General features: G+C 38.7%; 3 protein-coding genes across 3 annotated transcripts; 2 read left to right on the plus strand and 1 right to left on the minus strand.

The window, feature by feature from the left end:
• The first annotated feature begins 1,513 nt into the window (after window positions 1-1,513).
• Window positions 1,514-4,821, plus strand: LOC110600812. Its single transcript, XM_021737697.2, has 3 exons — window positions 1,514-3,793; window positions 3,931-4,446; window positions 4,567-4,821. The coding sequence occupies exons 1-3, from the start codon at window positions 3,239-3,241 to the stop codon at window positions 4,699-4,701; spliced, it is 1,206 nt and encodes a 401-aa protein (XP_021593389.1). The 5' UTR covers window positions 1,514-3,238; the 3' UTR covers window positions 4,702-4,821.
• A 257-nt stretch (window positions 4,822-5,078) lies between these two features.
• Window positions 5,079-6,905, plus strand: LOC110600813. The gene is made up of 4 exons (XM_021737698.2): window positions 5,079-5,383; window positions 5,488-6,074; window positions 6,189-6,704; window positions 6,780-6,905. The coding sequence occupies exons 1-4, from the start codon at window positions 5,146-5,148 to the stop codon at window positions 6,903-6,905; spliced, it is 1,467 nt and encodes a 488-aa protein (XP_021593390.1). The 5' UTR covers window positions 5,079-5,145.
• Window positions 6,906-7,013: 108 nt separating this feature from the next.
• LOC110600811 (mitogen-activated protein kinase 19) lies at window positions 7,014-13,277 on the minus strand. Its single transcript, XM_021737696.2, has 10 exons — window positions 12,763-13,277; window positions 10,639-11,047; window positions 10,262-10,389; window positions 10,112-10,171; window positions 9,096-9,245; window positions 8,854-9,009; window positions 8,504-8,715; window positions 8,308-8,409; window positions 7,988-8,151; window positions 7,014-7,606 (listed from the first exon to the last, which is right to left on the minus strand). The coding sequence occupies exons 1-10, from the start codon at window positions 12,784-12,786 to the stop codon at window positions 7,182-7,184; spliced, it is 1,830 nt and encodes a 609-aa protein (XP_021593388.1). The 5' UTR covers window positions 12,787-13,277; the 3' UTR covers window positions 7,014-7,181.
• Window positions 13,278-14,440: the final 1,163 nt, after the last annotated feature.

The following is a 14,440-nucleotide window of genomic DNA, read 5'->3' on the forward strand; positions in this document are numbered from 1 at the left end:
AAGCTTAGGCTATTGGAGTCGCCTGGGTCCACCTAATCTCTGATCACATAATATGCAATGCAACAACTTCGTGATTCTAATGCAAATCACCCTAATATAAATCATAGCATCCATGATGCATGAACTATGCTCATACAGTCTGTGTCTGTAGTTAAAACAAGATTAAGTTTCGTTCTACTCACCTCTGCTCCTCTGGCAGATACTGAACTGACTCTGCACTGACTCTGCAACCTCTAACTCTGATGACCTCCTCGATCTCTCGGGTCCAATCCTACACAAATGGACTCGAATGAGGTGCCAAACACACTCTAACCAACTCATAAACAACTCTACAAAACCCCTTTCAAAGCTCATAAAACAATCACATAAAGCATGCAAAAGAAGGCTGGACAGAACACATTCGGCGGCAGGTTCGGCGGCCGAATGTCCTCTCCAGAGACGAAACTCATGCACCTTCGGCGGCCGAATCTCCTCTTTCGGCGGCCGAACCCTTTCGGGGGCATGGTTCGGGGGCCAAACCACACTCCAGAGACGAAAGTCTCCTCCCTTCGGCGGCACCTTCGGCGGCCGAACCTCCCCTCCAGAGACGAAAGTCCAATCCTTCGGGGGCAAGTTTAGGCAGCCGAAACCACCTCCTCACAACGTTCGGCGGCCGAACCCTCCTTCGGCGGCCGAAGCTGGGTTCTCCAGTTAGGCAGAACCTCGCTCACCTCATGCTCAACTTCCCCCAAACCTTACTCAACATGCATACAACACTCCACAACTTGCACATATGCTTATATATGCACAAAGGGGTCCAAAACTAGCCTATAACCCCAACAAAACACACTCAACTCATCAAATAGCACATAATCACCTCACAATCCTCAAAAACTCAAAACATGCAACTAACCATGAAAACTCCTTAAAACCTTCCACAATCATGAAAACATGTCAGAAATCTCCATACTCCTCTTGTAAACATAAGGATGGAAGATCCTAACGTGAAGAAATGGAGGAAACCCTCTCCAAATCATCACACCGTCAAAACACAACCTTTTTGCTTAAAATCCTCAAAACATGCTTAAATCTGAGTAAAACTCTCAAAGATTGGAAAGAACACATAGAAATCACTGAGAGAGGAAAGAAGACACACCTGAGGCGGCTGGGGAGTCGGAAATCTTATCCCTTGACCGACTGAGGGCCCCCTTAAATAGTGGCTGGCCAAACCTCCTTCGGCAGCCGAACGTGCCTCCTAATCCATGCAAAGTTCGGCGGCCGAAACTCAACCTTCGGCGGCCGAACCTGGCAATTCTCCTCTATGCAAGTTCTTGCCAAAACTCCATTCTTAAAAGTCATTTAAATACTGAAAACCGCTAAAAACATGTGTAAAAACATCCATGATACCCTTTGAGAGGAAACCGGCTCCGGAAAGTCCATCGGAACACCGGAATTCCAGACCCCACTCTAGCCGGGTATTACACGCGCAACGGGGGCGCGACACGCAGGACGCGCAGGCACAGCTGCGGGGCGCGCGGGGCAGGCGCGCAAGGCAGGCGCGTGCTGGGAGCGCAGGCGGGCGCGCGCGAGGATCGGGCTGTCGCTGGTTGGCCTACGGAGTTGGTTGGCCTACAGCGATGGTTGGCCTGCGGAGCTAGGCAGAGTGAGGTTCGAATCTGCCAGCGACGGGAAGGCTCGGGGACGTGCTGGAAGGCGCGGGAAGGTTCCAGAATCATCGGGGGCGCGCGAGAAGGTGCCAGGAGGGTCTGGTTGGCCAACGAAAATTCCAGGGGAGTCTGGTTGGCCTACGAAAATTCCAGAAGGCACCAGAACGGGCCAGTGGCGCCCAGAACAGGCTGGAACAGCCCAGAAGCTTCCAGAAATCTGCAGGGGCAGCAGATTTCTCACCAGCAGCAGGGGGTCCACGAGCTGGTTGGCCAGCAGAATCCAGAAGCTTCCCAGGGGTGTGAAATTACCATTTAGTCCCTGAAACTTCTGGAAGGCAAATTCTGGCCACACATTTGGGAGGGCTTTTCCACCACAAATTGAGGAGGTGGACAGCCTATAAATAGGGGTGCTGGGGCATTTGTTCAGCACCATACCAAGAGCTTTGAGAGCCATCATTGAGAGCTATTTGAGAGCACTCTCTTGTACACAAGTGAGGCAATCTTGTGTGAGAGTTTGAGAGCACTTGTGCATAGCTTGAGGTTGTACTCCCACAACATATTTAATAGAGTGTTTTGGCTATTGTTTGCCAACTCTTTGGCTTGTTCTTTCTAAGCTTCCGCTACACACATCTCTATTGCCTAAGTTGGCATATTTGGGTAAGGCTGACTAGTATTCTCAAGCTTGGGGTGAGTTTACTAGTGCCGCACGGGTGCTTTAAGTGGGGTGAAGCATTGTGCCCGTGACAGTTGGTATCAGAGCTAGTTGAGCCTGATTCAGCCTATTCCTGCTACAAGCTTCTCTTGGGGAAGTGAAGTCTGTATCATAGCCGCGTTGGGAAAACACTCTTAGTTGGGTGAAGTGGGAATCATCTCCACCGAAGTGAGGGGTCTTTGGTGAAGATAAGCAAGCTATTTGGATAGCGTTCTTGCCGAAGGGTCGTGCTAGCGAGTTCGTGCAAGCGGGGGAAAGCGCTATTCGTTGTACAAGTGTCAAGAATGTCTGGCAGCAGTGGTATGGAGACCACCACCGGTTCGCAACCCTCAAGGGAAGGGAGGGGTCGTAGGGAGAAGTCCCGAGATATACTTGCCGCATTGGAGGAAAGGCTGGCAAGGGTGGAAGCCGCTATGTCCGAGCATAGGGGGAAGTGTGAGGACATGGACCTTCGCATTTCTGAGCTCGAGTCCAAGGGGGACGTGGATGAGCTAAGGGATGAAATGCAAGGAGCCTTAAATGTGGCGGTGGACTTGGTGTCCAAGAGGGGGGACAAGTTGGAGGAAACCCTACGTCGTTTGCGTGAGAAGGTGGACCAGCTCGATGTGGAGCTAGGCTTGTGCAAGACCGCGGTGGCGAGCGGTAGGGCCATATATATATATTTATATATTAATTTCTTTTTCTACCATAATAAAGACAAGAGCATCTCTTTCTTCATCGTCTTTATTTCATTTTCAATGTAATAATCTTAAAATATTCAATGTATCAGTTTCTGGCTTGGTTTTATGAGCTATGATTGCAAAAGGGCATTCAAAACCCATAATTTTTTTTGCATTTATATTTTGGTGATGTCACATGAAAATGGAATGCAGTGAAGTTAATGCACAAGGTAGATGACACGGACAACAAGCTTGGTCTGATGAATGGATCATATGGAGGGATTAGGGCCAGTAATGTAGATGTGTATGCAGCAAGAAAAGAGATATACTTGGGCGACAAATGCCAAGTAGAAGACAATCCTAGGCCTTGGCAATTTTGGATGATAATGCTCAAAAGTGGAAACATGGACACTTTAGCAGCTACATGCCCAGAAAATGGCAAGAAAGCTATGCCTTCCCCACAAGACTCTAGATTTCCATGCTTTGGAAAAGGTTGCATGAACATGCCCTTCATATACCATAACTATACAAGTGTCCAAGGTGATACCTTGAAAGGGAGTTTTTATGGGACTTGGGATTTGAATTCTGATGTCAGTCAAAAAACTTCTTATTTCAATGTCACTTGGGAAAAACAGATTGGAAAAGGGAGTTGGGTCTTTCACCATTTCTTGAAGACATCATTGAATTATCCATGGTTGATACTGTACCTGAGATCAGATGCCACCACTGGATTCTCTGGTGGATATCATTATCCCACTAGAGGGATGTCAAAAACAGTAAGCATTAAATATAAAAAATCATTGTTAAATCTTTTAGTGCAGTTTTGTTAATTGCTAAATGTTTTAGTGGCGATTTTTATCCCATTGGAGGACTAATTTCTTATGGTGGTGATGATGATTATAATACATTGCAGGTTCCAAAATCACCCAATTTCAAAGTGAGGTTCAGGCTAGAAGTAAAGCAAGGAGGAGGTAAAAACAGCCAATTCTACCTGATGGACATTGGAGGATGCTGGAAAAACAATGGAAAGCCCTGCAATGGAGATGTGACCACAGACGTTACACGTTACAGTGAAATGATTATAAACCCTGAAACAGAAGCATGGTGCAAGCCTGATGATCTGAGAATGTGTCCTCCTTATCACACACTCCCTAATGGAACCCAAATCTATCGTTCCGACAAGAACAAGTTTCCTTACGATGCTTACCATATGTGGTGTGCTCCAGGGAACGCTGACCACCTGGAGGAGCCGTACAGCTTATGTGATGCTTATAGCAATCCTCAGGCTCAAGAGATACTGCAGATTCTTCCTCATCCTGTGTGGGGCGAATATGGCTACCCTACGAAGAAGGGCGAGGGTTGGATTGGAGATCCAAGAAGTTGGGAACTCGACGTTGGGAGACTGTCTCAGTCGCTCTACTTGTACCAGGTACAAGTTATTAGAGATTTGCTAATAAACTAGTTCTCTTGCTTTCATAATATGAAAATCGATATTTTATAAACTATATTTAGAATATTTAATTATTTAATTTAAGGATATGTGATGCAGGATCCAGGCACTAAGCCTGTGGAGAGACATTGGCCTTCAATTGACTTGGGAACTGAAATCTACATTAGCAGTGATCAAGTTGGAGAATGGATCGTTAGTGACTTCGACATTATTCTTCCAAGACAACCTATTTAATAAATTTCAGAATACAATCTTTATTTCCCATTATTAAAAACCAAAAACAAAAAAAAAAAGTGTAGAATTTGTTTTTGGGTAATTGATTAGATATAAAAACATTCTTTCCAACAATACATTCTCTAGTGACATGAATTTTCCTCTTGAAATCATTGGTGAAAATTTTTTTAATTATTATTAATTAATTTAACAAATTTAATTAATATGTTAATAATTTTTGGATAAATATCTTATCCTTTAATAATGATAGAATCATAGATATCATGCATAGTTGTTATTGTATGGCGGTTAAATTCCAGGGGGATATAAACACTTGACTTATTACGTTCAAGCTTCATTAGAATTCTATATTATCTCCATAATCTTTATAATATACAAGTATATATATATGCCACAATTTCTCAAACTCTTGAGCATCGTTAGTTAATAATAAGCAAACCCAAGATGACGAGGTTTTCTTCTTGTCTCGTTCTTCTTGGTTTTCTCTCTCTTGTTCAAATTCATCACATTGTGGCCTGCAATGATCGTAAGTCAGCCATTGGAGATCCAGGGATGAGAAGAGAAGGTCTTAGAGTAGCCATTGAAGCTTGGAATCAGTGCAATGAGGTTGGTGAAGAAGCTCCCAACATGGGTAGTCCAAGATTGGCTGATTGCTTCGATGTTGATCATTCAAAAACACCAGGTCCTCACCTCTCTAGTTAACTTTATATCTCCTCAAAATTTTCATCTCATGCCTGTGAATTTTATAAAACTTTTCATGCTAATTGATTTTGGTTGGTGATGAAGTGAGGTTGATGCACAAGGTGACTGAGCAAGACAACAGGCTTGGCGTATTGAGTGGAGACTACGGAGGACTAACAAGTAAAAAAGCTGACACTTACGCAGCAGAGAAGGAGATATATCTGGGAAATAAGTGCCAAGTTCAAGACAAGACTCATCCATGGCAGTTTTGGATGATCATGCTCAAGAGTGGCAACATGGATACTACAGCAGCCAAATGCCCTGAAAATGGCCACAAGTCCAAACCTTTCCCACCAGAAACTCGGTTTCCATGCTTTGGGAAAGGTTGCATGAACATGCCCTATATATTCCATGACTATACTAGACTACAGCTGAATCGCAAGACCTTAAAAGGAAGCTTTTATGGGACTTGGGATTTGGATTCTGATGTTAGAAATGCAGCAGTTGCTAATGGCACTTCTTACTTCAAAGTCACTTGGATCAAAAAACATTATAAAGAAGGTAGTTGGGTTTTTCACCACTTGTTGAAGACTTCTTTTAAGTACCCATGGTTGATGCTCTACCTCAGGTCAGACGCCACCAGAGGATTATCCGGCGGGTACCATTATCCGACAAGGGGGATGTTAAAGACAGTATGCCATTAACTCTCTCTTCATTTTTGTTAACTGATAATACTGTGATTAAGTTCAGTGTTAATTGAGCAATGTTTTTTTTTGTTTTTGTTTTTGTTTTTCCATCACTGAAAGATTCCCAAGTCGCCCAATTTCAAGGTAGAGTTCAGGTTAGAAATTAAGCAAGGAGGAGGTAAAAATAGCCAATTTTACCTAATGGACATTGGAAGCTGCTGGAAAAACGATGGAAAACCATGTGATGGGGATGTGTCCACAGACGTCACACGATACAGTGAAATGATCATAAACCCTGAAACTGAACCCTGGTGCAAACCTGACGATATTAGACTCTGCCCTCCTTATCACACCCTCCCTAATGGAACCCGAATCCACCGATCCGACAAGGACAATTACCCTTACGATGCTTACCATTTGTGGTGTGCTCCAGGAAATGGTCAGTTCCTGGAGGAGCCACATAACTTGTGTGATGCATATAGCAATCCACAAGCACAAGAGATACTGCAAATCCTTCCTCATCCTGTCTGGGGTGAATACGGCTACCCTACAAAGAAGGGTGAGGGTTGGATAGGAGATCCAAGAACTTGGCATCTTGATGTAGGGAGATTATCTCAGGCTCTTTATTTTTATCAGGTAAAAGTTTTATTTTTTATATATGTGTATGCTTCTAAGCAAAAATGACCTGGTGCGTTTGGTTGTTTGATGCAGGACCCAGGGACTAAGCCTGCGACTAGGCATTGGCCATCCATTGACTTGGGAACTGAAATATACATTAGCAAAGATGAAGTGGCAGAATGGAAAGTTAGTCACTTTGACATTATTTTGACATCCTGAGTAAATAACACATGGTGTTGATTCAAGTTTGATTTAGTTTAGGTCAATAGAGGTCGAGTTTTAGATACCTTGTAGCTCATACAGATTACATTTTTTTGTATGCACACATTTTTCTTCTAATACTAAGAGAATTTATTTTCATTAAAAAATCAATGATTTAAGATTCTACTTACACGAGGACTTAAATAGATACTGCAAGGACTGTAAAAGACCTCTCAAGGATGAGACTCGTAGATCTCTCTGATTTCTTAACATTCTTGATTAGGTCTTTGCACCTTAGGACAATCCATATTGAACCGTTCCCACATTCCTATGAGCAGCTACAGCGACGGCAGCTGCACCAAATTGGGATTGTGCCTGCAGCAGTTTTGCATCGATAGCAATTCGCTCATTTAATTGTTCCACCTTAGCTTTTGGTTGATAATAGGGGTTGGCGTTCATTTCAATGGCCATGACTGGTGCTGGTTTTGCCGCCATTTTACACTCTGGTTGTTTTGCTTGGGAAGTATCCTTCTCAGACTCTGTCGACTTTCCTCGTGTCAATGTGTTGTTCATGAAGAAACAGTGGGGAGAGACTGTCTGCTGTGGAGGGAGGACTGCATTTCTATAAAATATCCTTGCATCATAGGCATCTTTGATGTTTCTGCCATTCTCATATGGTACAACCGATCCAACTACTCTCCCTGGCTTTGCTGTACACCCTAAAAAAAAAGCAGGAAAAAATTGCCAACTGAATGGAGAGAGAGAGAGAGAGAGAGAGAGAGAGAGAGAAGATTTGGAGCTCAAACAAGAAGAAAAATACATATTTCACCCTTTTGAGCCTAACATCAATGTCAATTCTAAATGGCATATTTCAAGCAGTCATGGAACTGGACGTCTGGACCCAGTCACGTTATCAAGGTATTAGCAAAGATCTACTTTGAGAACTCTGATTGTGGATATCAGAACTCTCAAACATAATAACAACCGTTGAATGTTAAAACCACATCAAAATTCTGACCACAACAAATGTGAAATTCAAAAGTTTTCCACATATCTATTGCCACTTAACAAAAAATAAGCAAAATTTTATTTGATTATACCTGTTGGTACCCTGGGGGGAGGGCGAGAAACCTTCATTGCATTTCCAGAAATTGCATCTGCTGCTCTATAGTTTTTACAAGCGTCTTCTGCAACATGCCGGTGATCAAATGCAGTTGAACTAGGATGCATATTAGGGGGGATTGTATTTGTGTGTACAGTAGATCTGCAAACAAAGAAGAAGATGATAAATCATCTCTAGATAGTACAAATTACAGGCAAAGGAACTCGAACATCCCAGTACCATTATACTATATAGTTTCCACTTCACCATAACCTACAGGGACTCGTACAAGAAAGGAATTGAGATAGATGATCATACCGTGGAAGGGAGACATGCTTCCTCTCTAGGGGAATCACTGGCGCACTTCGACCACTGTTTTCCTCGAGGTAGGCAAACTGCTTTCTAAATTGACCTATTGCACTGCATTGGAAAAACAAATGCTATCTAACATGAAAACGAGAACATAGAATTGCTACTATTAAAAAATGGGCAATTGGAAGGAAGAGTTTAGAACCTAGGATAGAGAAAGTTAGTGCCTTCATTTCCATTCATGTAGTCTTTGAGCAGCTGCGGATGATACTCCAGTATTTCGCGGTATAGCAATTCCCGGATGTCCTCCTTTGTCACCCTCCGCCTCTCAAACTCAAACTCCAACTTTGAGATTGGCTGACAAGAAGGTTCTCTCTCAATTTTTGCTAAGCCCTTAAAGTAAGGATCAGCCAATGCCTATAAAAAAAAAATTGCAATCCATCAGAGTATTGTGAAGAAAATAAGAACCATCAAGCTGTATTTTATTTTATTTACTAACTAAATATATAATAAGGTCAACATCATTATAGCCGGATAATAAAATAAACCAAAAACCTCTTCAGCAGTTGGTCGATCTTTTGGGTCAAATGCTAAAAGCCTTTGCAACAGCTTAAGTGCTAAAGGATCTGCATTTGGAAATTTGAGAGTACATGGCACAGGCTTCTTTTTCCTCATTTCTGTCAAGTACTTCCTTGCCTTCTCATTTCGAACCTGCATTTTTTCAAAAATATATAATTGACATCAATACTTCAGAATAGAACATTGAAATCAACGTTAGAGAGAGAAAGATATCATACTCCAGAAATAGTTTCTGGTGAAGGAGTCCCAAGAAGATCAGTGATCAAATCTAACTGATGAACAACACTTTTACCCGGGAACAATGGCTTCCCTGTCAATACCTCAGCAAATATGCAGCCAATACTCCAAATATCAATTGCTGGTGTATACTGCAAAGAATACCAACAAATCAGAATTCAAACAGTATTAGAAACTTCTTACTGTAGTTAAACCACTCCAGGGACTGGGGCATAACCTGACACAATTACCTGAATGACAGATATTCAACTTCCAGGAGAGTTCATAGTCCTCCCTGAACAAGAATTATTTTTATCTAGGCATTACTGCTTACATAAAGCACTTCGAAGCATTTTACAGAGAACTACATTGCTTCATTGTTATTCCATAGCTCATAAAAATAGCATTCCATAACTTTACCAATGAGCAGAAGAAGGTTCACCCTAAAAGCATAGGAAAAGCCAATAGGAACAAGGGTGTAAAATGAAAAAAGTCAAGGCATGTGTTTTTATCATTGCCTACAAACATTGAGATTCTCTGAAGAAATACGTCTGAATCATACCACTTGAATATAATGTATCTTTTCATCATAATCCATAGACATTTTTCAAGGGCATACAAGTACATATGAACAGAGGTTTGAAAAAATAATCGATCAGCAACAAATTCAAGCAAAACCCATCTTCAACAATAGTTTATAACAATCAAGCCAACCAATCAACTTCAACAAACCATGTTCATAAATTTTGCTTTCTTCATCAATTGCTCATAAATCAAGTGCATTGACCATATCCTTCTCTAGTCAATACATCTACATCTTCTTTCATAAGGTAATATCATGAGCATTATTTCGAAACATGTCCAAGAAGTTAAGCATATCAGTAAATGACGTGAAACCTCCATCTACTTGCAAAGATATGAGTAGAAGATAAGAGAAATAACCAAAATTGCGTGGATCATACCATCATACCTTGCTGTAGAGAAAAAAGAATGAATATACATGGTAGGCAAACCATACCTTTGAAAAAAAAGATCCACACAGCTCTGGAGCCCTATACCATCTTGTCGCAACATAGTCCTGGAAGATACCTCATCAGTGAATACTTGCTAAATAAGAGTGATAAATAAGCTCTTGTGTGTTTCCAAATATAGCACTACAAATACATACCGTCCAAAAAACAGTGGTTGGTGTATCGCTAAATGCTACTCTAGCGAGTCCAAAGTCACAAACTTTAAGCTTGCAATTTGCATTAGCCAATATATTCTTGGGTTTAAGATCTCTATGGTAAACATTTGCTGCAACAAAAAAACTTACATTCAGACAGAGATGCGCTGAAATGTTCATCAAACTTAAAAAAGTTAAGTTCAAATTAAAGAAAAATAAAAAAATAGAAAAGGTGGAATTATACAAAATGACAGTCATGAAGTGATTGCTCATAAGAAAAAATATACAAATGCAGTGAAAGTGTCATAAACTGTGATAACACGAGAAAGCAATAAAAGAATAAAATGAATTACTGAAAAGGAAAAGGCAGAAACAATCACCAGTATGCATGTATTTCAATGCTCGTAACATCTGATAAAGAAAAAACTGATGGTGTTCACGGGTCAAATCATCATTAGCTTTGATAACTTGGTGAAGATCAGACTCCATGAGCTCAAACACAACAAATATGTCTTTAAACTCCCTCTTGGAGGATGGCAACATGATGCGTTTAATTTCCACAATATCAGGATGTCGTAAAAGCCTAAGTAACTTGACTTCTCGCAAGATCCGAATAGCATCAGAGTTGTGCTCAAAAACATCATGAATCTTTTTTATTGCAACTTTTTCTCCAGTATGAGTGTCAATTGCTGCACAAACAACTCCATAGCTTCCCTTTCCTATAACTTCCAGAATTTTGTATCTATTGGCATCCCCATACTCGGTGAAAAAGTCCAGATCTTTTAAGTCCTGAAGCATAAAAAACAAAAAAAAATGTCATACTCAAGCTTTTGTACATATTATCACTGGTATAAAATTTTTTGGAAAAGTATAATCTAATGCTAAAGCAAACATATGCCCAAGTAAAATCATCCAAGTTCCAAGAGAAATCAAAATAAAATGTAAAAAAATGTAGAATACACACTATACATGATCATGATGCACATTATACAGCACATTCTCACACACAAAAATGCGGCAAAACATATTAACTAGCATATCAAAATAATAAACAGTCCTTTCTTGGATACATGTGCACTCACAAACAATGCGCACAATTATTCCAAAAAGAAAAACACTGAGCAGTTAACCAATGGTCTACTAAATAAAAAATTTCAGGAGTTCACAGCTGTATAACATAGAAATACAACATAAAAAATGGAACAAAAACAGCATTGCTTATTGATGAAGATCTTACCATGTAACAAAAAGATGAGAACACGTGAAAAACCAAAGAGAAACAAAGGTGGATTTATGCAGAAATAGGAACAGAATCAGGTTAAACAGAATGACTGTAATTTAAAATTTGCATCAGTAAAGAATCAAAATGCAAAAGTTGGGAGTTGCAGCACACAAGTACAAGAACAAAATTGTATTTCCTTAACAACCTGTTTGGAACTAGATTTTGCAATAATTCAATTCAATGGATTTCTTTTTTCTTTTCTTTAGTCAATTCTCATGTTTGGGTACCCAAGAATTGAAAGAAATCAATAACTTTAACTAACAAAAGAAAGCATTTTAAAAGAAATAAAAATATCATGAGAAAAAATAATCCGATAGTGTGATAATTCATTTGAATTTTGTTCTTGCAAATGATTCTTTCCAAAGGAAGCCAACGGATAACGTCCAAAGCATCCAAATCATTATAGTAGCTAACTGTTGTAGTTATACAGTGATAAAACATTTGTTCAAAAGCAAAAGTGCAAAGTAAGGAACAAAATTAATATAATAGATGCATAATATGTAATAGGTGGATGAATTCCAGCCTTCAACTGTATGCTCAGAAAATCAGACAAGTGAATTCAATAAAAAGAAACATGTTAAAATGAGGAAAACAGCAAATACAAATTCTATTCTACTTCTCCTCCAGTGCAGTTAATTCAGTTCTCCAGTTAAGAAGTTCAGGAGAAAAATAAGACAGGGAACTTAAGCGCATGGCTTATCCGAGCAACCAAAACTTAAAAAGTTACAGATAATACTAATAAAACCTCATTTTCATTAACTAAGAACACAAATTATTCAATCTGATCATTTGTCTGCCAACTTAATTATTTATTTAAAACTAAAACTCCAGCGTTAATTCACATCCCAATTTCCAGAATTCAAATTTTCTTTCCTTTTCCCACAGAAAATAAGATTAATCAGAATCTTAAACTCTTAGAAAGTGAAACGATTAGATTGTAAACTCTTTCACAACCAAGTGGACCCTGCCTAAATCAGATCTTGCCTTTTTTCCTCAATCACTGTAAATTAGAGGTTAAACTTGACGAAAGGAAATTTTCATTCAATTTCTTTCCAGTTAGTCTGAAACCAAACAGCCAGAAATTAGACCAACTACTACCTATAGAAGAAACACAAATTTCCAAATAGCAACTTTCCTAAATTGGATCCGGAAACCACAATCTTGCCAACATTACCGTTAACAAGCCAGATCCCATATCAGAGAGAAAAAGCGAGAGCCTAACCTTCTTTGGATGATCTCGCTGCATCTTTTTTTTTTCCAAAACCCACTAAAATCACAGACACCCTAAAATACCCTTTCTCGTTCTTGTTAAGGAACAACTGTCTCCTCTCTTCTCTTTTACTACTGCTGCTGCTGCTGCTTCTGCTTCTTCTTCTTCTTCTATGAGAAAGTTAGCCGCATTTACACAGCCAGAAACCAACTCAGATTGAAGGGCCGCACGATCGTTTTCCTTCTAACTCTCCTCTTCAAACTCCGCTTCTGCTCATCAACCATGAAAACCCCACTTCCAATTTTCTATTCTCTTGCAAAATCTTCCCTCAGCACCACCGCCACCATCAAAAAATGCTCAAAGGACAAAAGGAGAAGGACAAGAAAAGGATAAAAGCTTCAGACTTTGAGAGACTCGAACTCCCTAGTTGTCGGTGATAACCTTGCAGATCTAAGAGCTTGAGAAAATGATAAAACAGAAATGGATCTGAGGAGAGAGAGAGAGAGAAAGAGAATATTGAGAAGGTGAGGGTAGTTGGTTAAATATGGAGAAAATCGACTTGTCTTCTTCTCCATCATTCACTATTTTAAATTATATAATATTGTAAAATAATTAATAACACAATTATTTTTGTTAAAAATTTTAGAATATTCCGCTATTTTTTTTCTACTGATCTTCATTACTTAAAGAGGTAATATTTCCTGAATAAAACAAATAAACTTTCATAATTTATATATATAATTATTTTTATTATAATTATTTATTTAATTATATATCCATTTGTGTCAATTTCCATGAATTTGTTTTTTAATTATTTTTCAGATTGAAAAAGAAAAGAAATGGACGATAGTGAAGAAATATAGGCTCTGTTTCAACGTGCCAATGATTTGGCTTTTAGTTTATTATTTATATTTATTATAATTAAGCCAATAAAACTCGTGGATTAAAAAAATAAGAATAAACTAAATTGAATTTATGTAATTGAGTAAACTTATATATTAATTCTTTATTTTTTTAAAAAAAAACAACTATATGGTATTTACAAAAATTACAAAATAAGAATAAAAAAAAATAAAAATAATATAATTTAGTATTAAATAATTTGTTTTAATTACTTAAAAAAAAGATTTAATTAAGAGCAAGCGTGTGAATGTGATTACTGTGTTGAGTGTTGACTAATATCTTGGTCGGCTCCTCCAATGCACGCGTGCTGCAGTACCACCATTCAATATTTGAATCCAATTAAAACTATTTCTTTTTTCTCTTCTTTTATTTTTATTATTATTATAATTTAAATTTAGAATTTTAATATTTTAGAAATACTAAATAAAAATGTATATTCATTAAATTGTTATTTATATATTTTCCTTAAGTTAATTTATTACTCATATCATCAATTTCCATAAAGAAATCCCAACTATGATGTAAATGTGGAAAATACTAAAATTAATAACACAATAGTCCTTAAGTATAAATAAAATAAAAAGTGGTAAATGACAACAGAAAGGGCAGATGTTGGGTCATCATCTCAACAGTGGAGAAGTAACTTTCGGTGGATTCAAATCTCTCTTTACCGCAAAAATTAAATAAATATTATTTTATATATATACATATACTATTAATTAACGGAAGTTGAAGGATACCCGTCAAATATCGGTGGATGGATGAACTATTAATTAACACAATACTT

The sequence above is a fragment of the Manihot esculenta genome, chromosome 15 (genome assembly GCF_001659605.2).
Source record: "Manihot esculenta cultivar AM560-2 chromosome 15, M.esculenta_v8, whole genome shotgun sequence".
NCBI lineage: Eukaryota > Viridiplantae > Streptophyta > Magnoliopsida > Malpighiales > Euphorbiaceae > Manihot > Manihot esculenta.

Bases quoted from the DNA above. Each gene is read 5' to 3' on its own strand.
- LOC110600813 (XM_021737698.2), top strand. From the start codon at position 5,146: ATGACGAGGTTTTCTTCTTGTCTCGTTCTTCTTGGTTTTCTCTCTCTT. The intron at 5,384-5,487 runs GTCCTCACCTCT...TTGGTGATGAAG, and splicing joins TGATCATTCAAAAACACCAG to TGAGGTTGATGCACAAGGTG. The intron at 6,075-6,188 runs GTATGCCATTAA...CATCACTGAAAG, and splicing joins CAAGGGGGATGTTAAAGACA to ATTCCCAAGTCGCCCAATTT.
- LOC110600812 (XM_021737697.2), top strand. From the start codon at position 3,239: ATGCACAAGGTAGATGACACGGACAACAAGCTTGGTCTGATGAATGGA. The intron at 3,794-3,930 runs GTAAGCATTAAA...AATACATTGCAG, and splicing joins CTAGAGGGATGTCAAAAACA to GTTCCAAAATCACCCAATTT. The intron at 4,447-4,566 runs GTACAAGTTATT...TATGTGATGCAG, and splicing joins AGTCGCTCTACTTGTACCAG to GATCCAGGCACTAAGCCTGT.
- LOC110600811 (XM_021737696.2), bottom strand. From the start codon at position 12,786: ATGCAGCGAGATCATCCAAAGAAG. The intron at 11,048-12,762 runs GTTAGGCTCTCG...TTTATGCTTCAG, and splicing joins AGCGAGATCATCCAAAGAAG to GACTTAAAAGATCTGGACTT. The intron at 9,010-9,095 runs GTATGATATCTT...GAAAAAATGCAG, and splicing joins CACCAGAAACTATTTCTGGA to GTTCGAAATGAGAAGGCAAG.